The 15,932-nt window shown below is 46.1% G+C and overlaps 1 protein-coding gene across 7 annotated transcripts in view; it reads right to left on the bottom strand.

Moving 5' to 3' along the window:
• Positions 1–15,932, bottom strand: part of tarbp1 (TAR (HIV-1) RNA binding protein 1) — a 124,124-nt gene that overhangs the window by 51,217 nt on the left and 56,975 nt on the right. For all 7 annotated transcript variants that reach the window (XM_060916486.1, XM_060916487.1, XM_060916485.1 and 4 more), the window contains exon 15: positions 6,027–6,234. In XM_060916486.1, coding sequence (XP_060772469.1) covers positions 6,027–6,234 — 208 coding nt within the window. The remainder of the gene's footprint in view (positions 1–6,026; positions 6,235–15,932) is intronic.

The following is a 15,932-nucleotide window of genomic DNA, read 5'->3' as shown; positions in this document are numbered from 1 at the left end:
ATAGCGCCCCCTCACTCATTGTGATTTTGGCCTCCCGCATTAAGGTGCCTGGTTGCCATGTAGTTTGTAGTAGTGGCATGCCATTTGGTACGCATATGTATCTCACTAAGCCGGACAAAAATGTAATGCCAATGCATTAGCCACGCCCAACAGGAAGTGAGGTAATTTCACTTTTGTGCGAAATGCATGGCCACGAAGACGGCGCACCTCCTCCTAGACCGTTCATAGGAATGTCACCAAAATTGATACACATCATCTACAGACATGGCTGACAAAAGTTCCTAAATACGTTTCACGTAGAATTAACCGTTCAGAAGTTCTACGTCAATCAATTTTCAATGCAAAATTTTGCATGCTTAAAAATTCATAACATATCTTCAAATTGCTCAAAACTGCTCATACTTCACACGCAAATCACTCATTGGGCATCTGACATGTTACCCAATTTCTGTGATATTTCGCCACTGGGGGCGCTATTTTTGGGCAAAAAATCCAATCTTTCCTCAAATTTGGTCAAACTTCACGGCCACCCTCTTACTACCTCCCATGTCATGTACACCACATTTTGGGAATTTTCGTCCATGGGGGGCGCTGTTTTTGGCCAACGCAATTGCTCCGAAACAGGTTTTTGGTAAATAATTCCATAATGCTTCTCCTTCACACCACTACCTTGTGATAGTACGTTGCTGTTGTAGACACTTATTTTTCCAACTCATAATCGCTCATGTGCAGCATAGCGCCACCTTCTGGCATGGGAGAAACCAAAAAATTTATTCTTCAAAAATAAATATCTCATCTTCTATTTTCTCAATCTTGATCAAACTTGCTACGCACACTCTTAACAGGTCACCTGACATATGTGCCAAATTTTGTGAACTTCTGCCACTGGGGGCGCTGTTTTCAGGCAACAATTTATATCTCGGCTTCTGATTGGTCAAACTTGATCAAACTTTACAAAACAACTCTTCATAGGTCCCTTGACATGTATACCAAATTTGGTGAACTTTCACCACTGGGGGCGCTCATTGCGCTGTAGCAGTTGCAGGAGAGGTGTTTACAATCATGAGGCACCAGGAGTATGTTGTTTTGGTTGCCTTAAACACACATGACTTGTGGACCACTGGGGGCGCTCATTGCGCTGTAGCAGTTGCAGGAGAGGTGTTTACAATCATGAGGCACCAGGAGTATGTTGTTTTGGTTGCCTTAAACACACATGACTTGTGGGGAATGGGTAGGCAGTCGGGAGCAAATGTTGTAGCGTTACATACAGACTAATAGATGTCTAACAGAAGACAATCCTATGTAGCTATAGCTTGGTGACTGATGAGGTAAATACATTAATTTGGTTGGGAAGCCATGGCATAAAATGTTCTGTCCATGACAACATCTCAGTGCACCGTGTACTCTGTGTCCAATTCTGTGCTTTGTCACCATTGTGGGAGTAATGTCTCTTGCCAAAGAAGCTGTGGAAGGTTTTTCGCGGGGACGCATGCCCCCGCCCCCCTTGGCCGCTGGCGCGAGGGCCCGTCGAGGCCGCTTGTAGCTTTAATTATTCTTCCGTCTTCTTCTTCTTCTTCCGTCTTCTTCTTCTTCTTTATTTTTCTCCGCTGTTGGGCCATTTTCGGGGCGCTTGCCATGGGCGAAAACGCACGAAATTTGGCACCAGTTCCGAGAATTGCCACCGCTACTCAGAACCAGAAGCCCAAACTTGGCCGGGGCTCAGGGCCTCCATAGCGCCCCCTAAGTCATTGTGATTTTGGCCTCCCGCATTAAGGTGCCTGGTTGCCATATAGTTTGTAGTGGTGGCATGCAATTTGGTACGCATATGTATCTCACTAAGCCGGACAAAAATGTAATGCCAATGCATTAGCCACGCCCAACAGGAAGTGAGGTAATTTCCCTTTTGTGCGAAATGCATGGCCACGAAGACGGCGCAACTCCTCCTAGACCGTTCATAGGAATGTCACCAAAATTGATACACATCGTCTACAGACATGGCTGACAAAAGTTACTAAATACGTTTCACGTACGATTAACCGTTCAGAAGTTATACGTCAATCAATTTTCGATGCAAAATTTTACATGCTTAAAAATTCATAACAAATCTTCTGATTGCTCAAAACTGCTCATACTTCACACGCAAATCACTCATTGGGCTTCTGACATGTTACCCAATTTCTGTGATTTTTCGCCACTGGGGGCGCTATTTTTGGGCAAAAATTCCAATCTTTCCTCAATTTTGGTCAAACTTCACGGCCACCCTCTTACTACCTCCCATGTCATGTATACCACGTTTTGGAAATTTTCGTCCATGGGGGGCGCTGTTTTTGGCCAACGCAATTGCTCCAAAACGGGTTTTTGGTAAATAATTCCATAATGCTTTTCCTTCACACCACTTCCTTGTGATAGTACGTTGCTGTTGTAGACACTTATTTTTCCAACTCATAATCGCTCATGTACAGCATAGCGCCACCTACTGTCATGGGAAAAACCAAAAAATTTATTCTTCAAAAATCTATATCTCATCTTCTATTTACTCAATTGTCATCAAACTTCATACGCAAACTCTTCATAGCTCACCTGACGTCTACGCCAAATTTTGTGCACTTTCGCCCCTGGGGGTGCTGGTTATGGCAAAAATGATATTGCAGCTTCTGATTTGTCAAACTTGCCAAGCAAACTCTTTACAAGACCCTTATTGGGGCACTTGCCATGGTCGACAACGCACGAAATTTGGCTCCTTTTTCTTAGACTGCCACCGCTACTGAGAACCAGAAGCCCAGATCCAGGCGGGCCTCAGGGCCTCTATAGCGCCCCCTAACTCGTTGTGATTTTGGCCTCATGCATTAAGGTGCCTGGTTGCCATGTAGTTTGTAGTAGTGGCATGCCATTTGGTATGCATATGTATCTCACTAAGCCGGACAAAAATGTAATGCCAATGCTTTAGCCACGCCCAACAGGAAGTGAGGTAATTTCACTTTTGTGCGAAATGCATGGCCACGAAGACGGCGCAACTCCTCCTAGACCGTTCATAGGAATGTCACCAAAATTGATACACATCATCTACAGACATGGCTGACAAAAGTTACTAAATAGGTTTCACGTAGCATAAACCGTTCAGAAGTTATACGTCATTCAATTTTCAATGCAACATTTTACATGCTTAAAAATTCATAACAAATTTTCTACTTGCTCAAAACTGCTCATACTTCACCCGCAGATCACTCATTGGGCTTCTGACATGTTACCCAATTTCTGTGATATTTCGCCACTGGGGGCGCTATTTTGGGGCAAAAATTCCAGTCTTTCCTCAAATTTGGTCAAACTTCACGGCCACCCTCTTCCTACCTCCCATGTCATGTATACCACATTTTGGGAATTTTCGTCCATGGGGGGCGCTGTTTTTGGCCGACGCAATTGCTCCAAAACGGGTTTTTGGTAAATAATTCCATAATGCTTTTCCTTCACACCACTACCTTGTGATGGTGCGTTGCTGTTGTAGACACTTATTTTTTCCAACTCATAATCGCTCATGTACAGCATAGCGCCACCTACTGACATGGGAAAAACCAAAAATTTTATTCTTCAAAAATCTATATCTCATCTTCTATTTATTCAATTGTCATCAAACTTCAATTCTGTGCTTTGTCGCCATTGTGGGACTGATGTCTCTTGCCGAAGAAGCTGTGGAAGGTTTTTCACGGGGACGCATGCCCCCGCCCCCCTTGGCCGCTGGCGCGAGGGCCCATCGAGGCCGCTTGCGGCTTTAATTTGAATTATAACCTATATTGTTAAAGTGAAGTGAAGTTTACCTGAATTTAAACCAAATAAAAAGCATTGTGAAAGAACAGTTATTTGTTTTATCTTTTTTAATGTACTCAAATTCCTCCTCCATTTCAAAGTGGCCTGAATGTGAATTAAACTCCCGGACTGAAAACAGGGCCCACTCCGGCCCTGCCCCTTATGCAGCAGTAACTGCAACTAAACGTTTGCGGTAATTGTTGATCAGTCCTGCACACCGGCTTGGAGGAATTTTAGCCCATTCCTCCGTACAGAACAGCTTCAACTCTGGGATATTGGTAGGTTTCCTCACATGAACTGCTCGCTTCAGGTCCTTCCACAACATTTCGATTGGATTAAGGTCAGGACTTTGACTTGGCCATTCCAAAACATTAATTTATTCTTCTTTAACCATTCTTTGGTAGAATGACTTGTGTGCTTAGGGTCGTTGTCTTGCTGCATGACCCACCTTCTCTTGAGATTCAGTTCATGGACAGATGTCCTGACATTTTCCTTTAGAATTCACTGGTATAATTCAGAATTCATTGTTCCATCAATGATGGTAAGCCGTCCTGGCCCAGATGCAGCAAAACAGGCCCAAACCATGATCCTACCACCACCATGTTTCACAGATGGGATAAGGATCTTATGCTGGAATGCAGTGTTTTCCTTTCTCCAAACATAACGCTTCTCTTTTAAACCAGAAAGTTCTATTTTGGTCTCATCCATCCACAAAACATTTTTCCAATAGCCTTCTGGCTTGTCCATGTGATCTTTAGCAAACTGCAGACGAGCAGCAATGTTCTTTTTAGAGAGCAGTGGCTTTCTCCTTGCAACCTTGCCATGCACACCATTGTTGTTCAGTGTTTTCCTGATGGTGGACTCATGAACATTAACATTAGCCAATGTGAAAGAGGCCTTCAGTTGCTTGGAAGTTCACCTGGGGTCCTTTGTAACCTCGCCGACTGTTTCACGCCTTGTTCTTGGAGTGATCTTTGTTGGTCAACCACTCCTGGGGAGGGGAACAATGGTCTTGAATTTCCTCCATTTGTACACAATCTGTCTGACTGTGGATTTATGGAGTCCAAACTCTTTAGAGATGGTTTTGTAACCTTTTCCAGCCTGATGAGCATCAACAACGCTTTTTCTGAGGTCCTCAGAAATCTCCTTAGTTCGTGCCATGATACACTTCCACAAACATGTGTTGTGAAGATCAGACTTTGATAGATCCCTCTTCTTTAAATAAAACAGGGTGCCCACTCACACCTGATTGTCATCCCATTGATTTGAAAACACCTGACTCTAATTTCACCTTCAAATTAACTATTAATCCTAGAGGTTCACATACTTTTGCCACTCACAGATATGCAATATTGGATCACTTTCCTCAATAAATAAATGATCAAGTATAATATTTTGTATCATTTGTTTAACTGGGTTCTCTTTATCTACTTTTAACACTTGTGTGAAAATCTGATGAAGTTTTAGGTCATATTTATGCAGAAATATAGAAAATTCTAAAGGGTTCACAAACTTTCAAGCACCACTGTACTATGCATGTTCACATACGTGTGTATAAATAATTGATGACTTTTAAAAGTCTCCATGTAATTCACTAGAACCTCTCCTGGTTGGATACAAATGAGCTAGTCCTAATCTTGCCCTTTGCCCTCATGAATCATAAGACATCACTTGCCCTGATCAATCGCATGCATTCCTGCTGAACCTCCCAGTCTTTCACAACCCATTAAGTGTTAAATGGTGGCAAACATTCTGTCTGATGCTTAAAACTGGCATAAGTAGTTTTGTACATACAGTGCTGAACAATTTGTCCACTGGATATGACTCGAATGGAAGTCTTAGACACAGGGAATCAATCCAGTGTTCTAAGACAGGTCTGATCAGCAAATTCAGCTCATGTTTGAGCATTGTTTCATCATGTTTCTATCTTTTTTAATCAAAGTCACTGGATGTTTCATTAATGATTTTTAAACTCGTTACACTAAATCTCATTGGACTATCAAAGTCAGTGGAGCAAGGGCCCATTTCATTTTAACCACCACACATTATTATAAAAGGTAATAAATGTTAGCAATTGTAAATATAAAAAAAAAGAGCAAAAACTGTCAGATTTCTCATAACAAAAGTTACTATACACATAGCATGGAGTTCTCCAGCCTTCAAACACAATAGAAAAAAAACAAAACAACACACACACACACACACACAGAGTGATCAGTTGTGACCTGTGGTAAAGCTGCACACATAAAGTCTAGTACAGGCAGCACCAAATCGCTTGGTAGCAAGGAAAGAGCCTCGATAGCAGCTTGAAAGGCCTCTGTAGTTCTGGGGGTCTCAGCAAACTTCTGAAGAAAACTGAGGCATGTCCACTGGTCTCTGATGAAGTAAGCCACCACTCTATTCCAGTCTCTCAGAAGCGGGTCACTATACGAACTAACAAAAACAAATTGGCATATAGAACCATTCACTTAAATATGCATTTGACAGCTCACTGTGACTGAAATCTAGTTGAAACCTATTTGTCAATTTGGCCATACAAGTATTTTTCTCAGAATGTTACCAATATTATCACTGTGTAATGTGGGTTTGCTCCATATTCAATCATTCATCTTCAGTAACTGAAGAACTGAATCCTTATCAGAGACACTTTGGATCAGGAGCCCCAGGAACATTTGATGTGTGGTGGGAGTACATCCTGGATAGAAGGTCAGTCCATTACAGTGTACCATGCACAGATTCACACTCATTCACACCTGGGGCAGTTTAGCATAGCCAGTCAACCTATTGGCAGGTGTTTGGTTTTGACAAACCCGGACAACCCAGCAAAAGCCCACACAAACACAGAGAGAACAGGTAATGCTCGATATGTCGCAGAAATATTAATATAAACCCCAGGCCTCTTCTGTTATCAATAGAATTTTGCTCTGATACTATATTTACTGCTTAAAAACAACAACAACAACAACATTTAATTATTGCTTTATGAATAAAATGTTCAACGTTAAAGTTAGATTTTTTTTCTTTTGCATTGTCTCACTTGTATCAGAAGTATTCTCTCAGTAGTTGTTGCATGCTGTCCTGTTCTCACTCTGTGTGACATTAGAATTCAAACGGGTAAGAACATAACTTACATTTCCCATGGATGTTTGTATATTTGCCTCGACATACAGTAACAGCCAAAAGTTTTGGACACACCTGTGTGTGTGTCCATGTGTGGGGGTTTTTTTTCTTCATTTTTATGAATTAAAAGACACTTCATTTCTTAAAGTAATGATGGATGTTGGCGGCACGGTGGTGTAGTGGTTAGCGCTGTCGCCTCACAGCAAGAAGGTCCGGGTTCGAGCCCCGTGGCCGGAGAGGGCCTTTCTATGCGGAGTTTGCATGTTGTCCGTGTGGGTTTCCCCCACAGTCCAAAGACATGCAGGTTAGCCTAACTGGTGACTCTAAATTGACCATAGGTGTGAATGGGTGTCTATGTGTCAGCCCTGTGATGATTTGGCGACTTGTCCAGGGTGTACCCCACCTTTTGCCCGTAGTCAGCTGAGATAGGCTCCAGCTTGCCTGCGACCCTGTAGAACAGGATAAAGTGGCTAATGAGATGAGATGATGGATGTCGTTTCTCTTTACTTAGTTGAGCGATTCTTGACATAATATGGATTACTGCAGTTGTGGTGTGGAATAGGGCTATTTACTGTATTTTTATTATTTACTATTTAATGATTGGAAATGCAATAAGAAGGCAGAAAATTGCACTAATGAACTTTTGACAAGCCAAACCTGTTAACTGAAAAGTATTCCAGGTGACTATCTCATGAAGCTGGTTAAGATAATGTCAATAGTGTGCAAAGCTATCATTAAGGTAAATGGTGGCTACTTTGAAGAATATAAAATATGAAACTTTTTTTTAACCCTAAAACTTTTTTGCATACCACATATATGTTCCAGTTCCATTATGCCATTTCATAGTTTTGATGTCTTCAGTATTGTTCTACAACCCTAAATAAGAAAATGTTGGGATGGTATGTTAAAATTGATATTAAAACCTGAAAACAATGATTTGTAAATAATACTTGACCTGTATTGCACTCAGCAATACAACAACACTTTATCTGGGTGTTTTACCTCATGAATTTTATTTTTTCAAAAATAAACACATTTCAATTTGAATTCTTGCAACACATTTCAAAAAAACTTGGGACAGTAAAGCATTTACCATTTTGTAATGTTACCATTCCTTCTCATGACACTTAAAAGATGTTTAGGGGCTAAAGACACCAAGTGATGAAGCATTTCAGGTGCTATTTTGTCCCATTCTTCCTGCAAATAGGTCTTAAGGTGTGCAGCAGTACAGGGTCACGGTCATATTTTTCATTTCAAAATTCTCCACACATTCTCTATTAGGGACAGAGGGGACAGGCACCATCTTCTTCCACAGCCATGCCTTTGTAATGTATACAGAATGTGGTTTTGCATTCTTGTTGAAATCTCCCTGGAAAAGATGTCACCTTGAAGGCAGCATATGTTGTTCCAAAAACTCAGTGTACTTTTTTCAATTAATGCTCCATCACAGAAGTATAAGTTCCCTTTGCCAGGGGCACTGACACAACCCCATACCATGACAGACCTTGGCTTTTGGACTTGTTGCTGATAACAGTCTGGATGGTCCTATCTGGAGCACATGATGTCCATTTCTTCCAAAAAAGACCTGGAATACTGATTCATATGATCACAATACACGTTTCCACTGTGTGTCCATCCCAGATGCCTCAGAGCCCAGAGAAGTTGATGACACTTCTGGATACATTTAACATAAGGCTTCCTTTTTGCACAGTAATGTTTTAATTGGCATTTGTGAATGCAACTCAATATTGTAGAGCTTAACAAAAGGTTTGCCAAAGTAATCCCGAGCTCACGTGGTTATATGAGGGTGGCAGTGGGGGCGTGGTCAAGCGCCGGTCTGTGACAGGAGAGCAGAGTCAGGGAAGGTAAGTGGCAGAATCACTACACCTGATGTCAATTAACCTGTGTTTGTGTGTCTTCCCAGTGACCGCGCCCTACTTAAAGAGGGAGAGCGAGAGCAGAGGGGCTCTTCCCCGAACCAGACGCCGGTTGTGTGTGTGTCTGTTTAAGTTTATGAAGTTGTTCACTGCAAAGTGTGGCAATAAAACCCCGTTTTCGAACCTGATCTCAGTCCTGCCGTCCTCTGTGCTCCACCCACCCATACAAACTGTTACAGTGGTGCCGAAACCCAGGACCTGGAGCGCAGAAGCCAAACAGCCCCATGGAGTCTTCCCCGTTCGCCGACCTGGTCCACGCCCTCGCCACGGCCCAGCAAAGCCAGCACCAGGCACTAGTCACTCTCCGTAAGGAGCAGGAGCAGCGGTTCGAGGCCCTGGTGTTGGCCCAGCAAGAGGATCGACAGGCGTTCCGGCACCTCCTCGCGTCGGCGGGGTCCACCAACGCTCCCACCGCGGGCCCGTCCCCCCTCACCCTAACAAAAGATGGGCCCGCAGGACGACCCCGAGGCATTTATCACGCTCTTTGAGCAAGTTGCGGAGACCTTGGGGTGGCCGATGGATCAGCGTGCGGCGCGCCTCCTCCCCCTGCTAACGGGAGAGGCACAGCTGGCCGCGCTGCAGCTCCCCGCCGACCGCTGGCTGGCCTATGCGGACCTTCACTGGGCCGTCCTCCAGCGTGTGGGGCGCACCCCCGAACAGCAGTGCCAGCGCTTCCGCGCTTTGCGCTTGGAGGAAGTCGGCCGGCTGTTCGCGTTTGGCCAGCAACTCCGGGACGCCTGCTGGCGGTGGTTGAGGGCCGACAACCGCGACGTCGAGGAGATCGTCGACCAGGTGGTACTGGAACAGTTCATCGCACGCTTGCCAGCAGGAACCGCGGAGTGGGTCCAGTGCCACCGCCCGGCGTCGCTGGATCAGGCCATCGAGCTGGCGGAGGACCATTCGGCGGCTGTACCGGCGGCAGGACAGCAGACAGCCTCTTCTCTTCTCTCCTCTTCTCTCTCTCTCGCTCTCCTCCTGTGTCCCGTCCTCGCCCCATTCCCCCACCGCGGAGGCGGGGGCCGGCGCCACCCCAGCCAGCCCGCCGCACCCTCTCGTTTCTCCCTTCCGTGTCTGTCTCTCCCCCCCCCCCCCCCCCCCCAGGTGAGTGAGCCCCAGAACACCGGTGCAGAGAGGAAGCCCGGGCCGGTTTGCTGGCGCTGTGGGGAGCCGGGCCACCTCCAACAGCAGTGCACGGCAATGGAGGTGGGCGCGGTGGTTCGGATCCCCGACGCGCCAGGAGCCGCCCTTGATCGGGCCGGAGTGTATCGCATACCGGTGAGTATTCAAGGGGATACATATCAGGCGTTGGTGGATTCCGGTTGTAATCAAACCTCAATTCGCCAAAGCCTGGTGCAAAACGAGGCATTGGGGGGAGCACAGGGGGTGAAGGTGTCGTGTGTGCACGGGGATGTTCACAGCTACCCTTTGGTGTCGGTCCACATTTTTTTTCCGAGGGGAAAAATTTATAGTAAAAGTGGCGGTTAATCCTCACCTCACCCACTCGATAATTTTGGGGACTGATTGGCCGGGATTCGGGGAGTTGATGAGCCGTTTAGTGACAAGTGGGTCCTGCCATATGTCAGCAGGGGGAGGTCCGGGTGTCGCCTTGGCGGGAGCAGCTGTCACAGAGCTGTCTACATCATCTCCGCATCAGAGTGAGGAGCCACAGGCTCCTCCTCTCTCTCTCGGGGAATCCCTTGCGGATTTCCCGTTAGAACAGTCGCGAGATGAGACTCTGCGGCATGCCTTTGACCAAGTGAGAGTAATCGATGGTCAAACGCTCCCGCCGAACACCAGCCCGTCCTTCCCCTATTTTTCTATTATGAAGGATAGGTTATACCGAGTGACGCAGGACACTCAGACGAAAGAGCAAATCACGCAGCTTTTAATTCCAAAGAGCCACCGGGAATTGGTATTCCAGGCGGCTCACTTTAATCCCATGGCTGGACACTTAGGGCAAGATAAGACACTAGCCCAAATAATGGCCTAGTTCTATTGGCCAGGGATTCACGGCGACGTTCGTAGGTGGTGTACGGCGTGCCGCGAATGCCAGTTAGTAAATCCAGCGGCCATTCCAAAAGCGCCTTTGCGCCCTCTACCATTAATCGAGACCCCGTTCGAAAGAATTGGGATGGATCTCGTCGGGCCATTAGATCGGTCAGCACGAGGGTACCGCTTTATATTAGTTCTGGTGGACTATGCAACGCGATACCCAGAAGCAGTGCCTCTGCGCAATATCTCAGCACGCAGTATTGCAGAGGCGCTCTTCCACTTCATCTCCTGAGTTGGAATCCCGAAAGAGATTCTGACTGATCAAGGCACCACGTTTATGTCACGGACACTGCGGGAACTGTATGGGTTATTGGGAATTAAGCCGATCCGCACCAGCGTGTATCACCCACAAACGGACGGTTTAGTGGAACGGTTAAATCGCACCCTCAAGAATATAATCAAAAAATTCGTAAGTGAGGACGCACGTAATTGGGATAAGTGGCTCGAGCCCTTGTTGTTTTCAGTGCGAGAGGTCCCCCAAGCCTCCACGGGGTTCTCCCCGTTCGAATTATTATACGGGCGTAAGCCGCGCGGCATTCTAGATGTGCTGCGGGAAAATTGGGAGGAGGGACCTTCACAAAGTAAAAAATAAATTCAATACGTTATGGACCTGCGTGCAAAACTCCACACGCTCACCCACCTAACCCAGGAGAATTTGCGGCAGGCCCAAGAACGGCAAGCCAGCCTGTACAACAAGGGTACGCACCTTAGGGAGTTCACACCGGGAGATAAGGTACTTGTACTGTTGCCCACATCGAGCTCCAAATTGATCGCCAAGTGGCAAGGACCCTTTGAGGTCACACGGCGAGTCGGGGACGTCGACAACGAGGTGAGGCAAACAGACAGGGGTGGGGCGCTACAGATTTACCACCTCAATCTGCTTAAACTCTGGAATGAGGAGGTCCCCGTGGCGTTGGTGTTGGTGGTTCCGGAGAAGGCGGAGCTGGGGCCGGAGGTTCAAAAGGGGGCATTGGCGTCACGTACCTCTCCGGTCCCCTGTGGAGACCACCTCTCTCCGACCCAACTCGCAGAGGTCACCCAGTTGCAGACCAAGTTTTCGGACGTGTTCTCGCCCCTGCCCGGTCGCACCGACCTCATAGAGCACCACATTGAGACGCTCCCAGGGGTGGTAGTGCGTAGCCGCCCTTACAGGCTACCCGAACACAAAAAAAAGGTGGTTCGGGAAGAACTCGAGGCCATGCTCGAAATGGGCATCGTCGAGGAGTCCCACAGTGACTGGAGCAGCCCGGTGGTCTTGGTACCCAAGGCCGACGGGTCGGTCCGGTTCTGTGTGGACTATAGAAAAGTCAACGCGGTGTCTAAATTTGTCGCATACCCAATGCCTCGTATTGATGAGTTGCTCAATCGACTAGGCACGGCTCGCTTTTATTCGACACTGGATTTAACAAAGGGGTACTGGCAGATCCCCTTGACTCCTCTATCCCAAGAAAAAACAGCCTTTTCCACACCGTTTGGATTACACCAATTCGTCACACATCCTTTTGGGCTGTTTGGGGCACCTGCTACGTTTCAGTGGCTGATGGACCTGGTCCTCCGCCCCCACGCCACTTATGCGGCCGCCTACCTCGATGACATTATCGTCTATAGTAATGACTGGCCGAGGCACCTTGAACATCTGAGGGCTGTCCTTAGGTCGCTGAGGCGAGCGGGTCTCACAGCCAACCCAAAGAAGTGTGCGATTGGGCAGGTGGAAGTACAGTATCTGGGCTTCCACTTGGGCAACGGGCAGGTGCGTCCCCAAATTAACAAGACAGCAGCAATTGCGGCCTGCCCGAGGCCCAAGACCAAAAAGGGGGTGAGACAGTTCCTGGGGCTGGCTGGCTATTATCGTCGGTTTATACCTAATTATTCGGACGTCACCAGCCTGCTGACTGATCTGACTAAAAAGGGGGCACCAGATCCGGTCCAGTGGACGGAGCAATGCCAGCGGGCTTTCTCTGAGGTAAAGGCTGCACTGTGTGGGGGGCCACTTTTACACTCCCCTGACTTCTCTCTCCCCTTTATGTTGCAGACGGATGCGTCGGACAGAGGGCTGGGGGCTGTTTTGTCCCAGGAGGTGGAGGGGGAGGACCGCCCAGTCTTGTACATCAGCAGGAAGCTGTCGGTGCGTGAGAGGCGCTACAGCACCATTGAAAAAGAGTGCTTGGCGATCAAGTGGGCGGTCCTCGCCCTCTGTTACTACCTGCTGGGATGCCCTTTCACCCTCTGTTCGGACCACGCGCCCCTCCAGTGGCTCCACCGCATGAAGGATGCCAACACGCGGATCACCCGTTGGTATCTGGCACTCCAACCCTTTAAGTTCAAGGTGGTCCACAGGCCAGGGGCGCAGATGGTCGTGGCGGACTTCCTCTCCCATCAAGGGGGGGGAAGGGGGGGAGTCGGCTGCAGGCCGGACGGCCGCCCGGCCTGAGTCGGGCGGTGGGGGTATGTGGCGGCGGGGGTGTGGTCAAGCGCCGGTCTGTGACAGGAGGGCGGAGTCAGGGAAGGTAAGTGGCAGAATCACTACACCTGATGTCAATTAACCTGTGTTTGTGTGTCTTCCCAGTGACCGCGCCCTACTTAAGGAGGGACAGCGAGAGCAGAGGGGCTCTTCCCCGAACCAGACGCCGGTTGTGTGTGTGTCTGTTTAAGTTTATGAAGTTGTTCACTGCAAAGTGTGGCAATAAAACCCCGTTTTCAAACCTGATCTCTGTCCTGCCGTCCTCTGTGCTCCACCCACCCATACAAACTGTTACAATGAGCTACACATGAATGCCAGTTCTGGATGCAGTGCCGTCTGAGGCATGAATGTTTATCTTAGGCTTGCACCCTTGCCTTTTATGCATCAGAATTCCTCCAGATTCCTTGAATTGTTTAATGGTATTACACCGTAGAGAGTGAAATATCCAAATCCTTTTGTATCTTCAGATGAACATTGTTTTTAAACATTTCAATAATTTTCTCATGCATTTATTGACAAACTGGAGCTCCTCAGCCCATCTTTACTCCTCAAAGACTAGACCTCTCCTGGATACTGATTTTGTACCAAATCATGACTATAATCACCTGTTCACATCAAATCACATCATTATTTAATCGTTTTACCTCATTACTAGCCCTAAATTGCACCCATCCCAACTATTTTTGGAAGGTGTTGCAGGCCTGCAATATGTTTTTTAAATGGCATTTTCCATACTGTCCTAATTTTTACCTCGCCCGGGATGGAGTCCACCAGGGGGCGAGGTATTGTTTTCGGTGGGGTTTCTTTGTTAGTTTCTTTGGTAACAATATTACGGGAAAACAGCTGGACCAATCTTCATGAAACTTTCAGGATAGATGGGCATTAGTCTCAAATAGAACCTCCAACATTTTGAGGGTCATCCAGTCAAGGTCACCAAAAAGGTCAACCTTTATACTTATATAGAGGCACTAGCCACTATGTCAGCATGCTGTAAGAATGTAAGAGTGTAACAATTGCACACTGCGCATGCACATACACGTGCTCCAATTAAAATGGCCGGTGAGTGTATATAATTCGGTTTATCATTCAAAATAAATGGACTAGACTAAAGAAATCGTTTTCATACATATTTATGCTTATTACAGAGGGAAAGTGCATTCCACTGAGCTCTAGTGCTGGGCCATTTCCGGGAATAAGAGTTTCGGTTATGGCGAGAGCGTGTGTATGTCAGCCTCAGTTCGGAGGTTTCAGTTTCGAAAACTGTAAGAGATAAGAGTAGAATAATATAAAAGTACAGACACTTGATATATTTTACTTCTGTGATTTTTAAATTGTTCATTTTTGGATTATGCTTCATTTTTGTGGCTACTGCCTCATAGAGTAAATATATATGCTATGTTTACTGTATGGACATGGTATCAGAAAACAATTTTATTTATAAGCAGTAGCCACATGTACCCACAGGGTACCTATTTTTTTCATGATATCTTGCTTCATATTCATCACAAGTGGTACGGGGCGAGGTTTGTTTTGCCTGGCAACACTTGTTTTTTCTGATTTGGGGTTGTACAATGTAGAAAATAGACAAAATACAGAAAGACATGAGTAGGTGTGTCCAAACTTTTGACTGGTACTTTACAATGTTAGTGGGCAAGTAGCACCTCCTGTACTTTTTTGGTTACTGGTTAGGGTAGCTAAGAGCCCTTTTTCTTGTTTGGGGGAGACAAACAAGCATTTACCTTAGTTACCTTTATTTTACATGTATGAATGTGCTACCCGTACTTGCATTTGAGGCCAAGGGTTTACATATACCTAGGCTAAAGACATTCAAACTCAATTTTTCACAACTCCTTTCACAACACTTCATGTTACCACACATTTCATGTGTTAAGTCAAACAGGGTATCTAATTTACTTCTATATGAGGCTATCTCAAAATCATAGCTCAGTGATTCATTTCAGCTTTTATTTACTATATCAGAATTTCAGTTGGTCAAAAGTTTACACACAGTTCACAAGTATTTGGTGGCATTGCTTGAATCTCCTGACAGAAATGGTGAGGCTTGTGGTCCTGCTGGCTCAGTCATACTCCTCAGTTAGTCCACAAATTTTATATGGGTTCAGGTCAAAGGTTTGTGATGGTCACTCCAATACTTTCAATTTGTTGTGTTGAGGCCATTTTGTTGTATGGTACATGATGCTTCCAACTCCTTCCACAAGTTCCTTTGTTGTTGTTTTGGGGTTCAGTTCGTTCATCCATGGAGTTAATTTGCACCTCTTAGCAGAATGATGCAGTGTCTGTGTGAGACAGAACTTTTATATGATCATACAATCGTTTATACAGATGTTCATGGTACCTTCAGTTGTTTGGAGACTGCTAGGAACTTGGACTTGTGGAGGTCCATAAGTTATTTCTGAGGTCTTCGGGGAGTTGCTTCCTTTTACCCATGGTATCAAGTTCAAAAAGGCATTGGCTCTTTTACAGCCACAGGTGCTCTCCCATTAACTCTTAATTATGACAACTGGCCAATCAGTAGCTTCTAAAATTATTCCATCAATTTT

Source organism: Neoarius graeffei, chromosome 3 (assembly GCF_027579695.1).
Source record: "Neoarius graeffei isolate fNeoGra1 chromosome 3, fNeoGra1.pri, whole genome shotgun sequence".
Taxonomy (NCBI): domain Eukaryota; kingdom Metazoa; phylum Chordata; class Actinopteri; order Siluriformes; family Ariidae; genus Neoarius; species Neoarius graeffei.
This window is presented reverse-complemented; position numbering and strand designations above follow the sequence as displayed.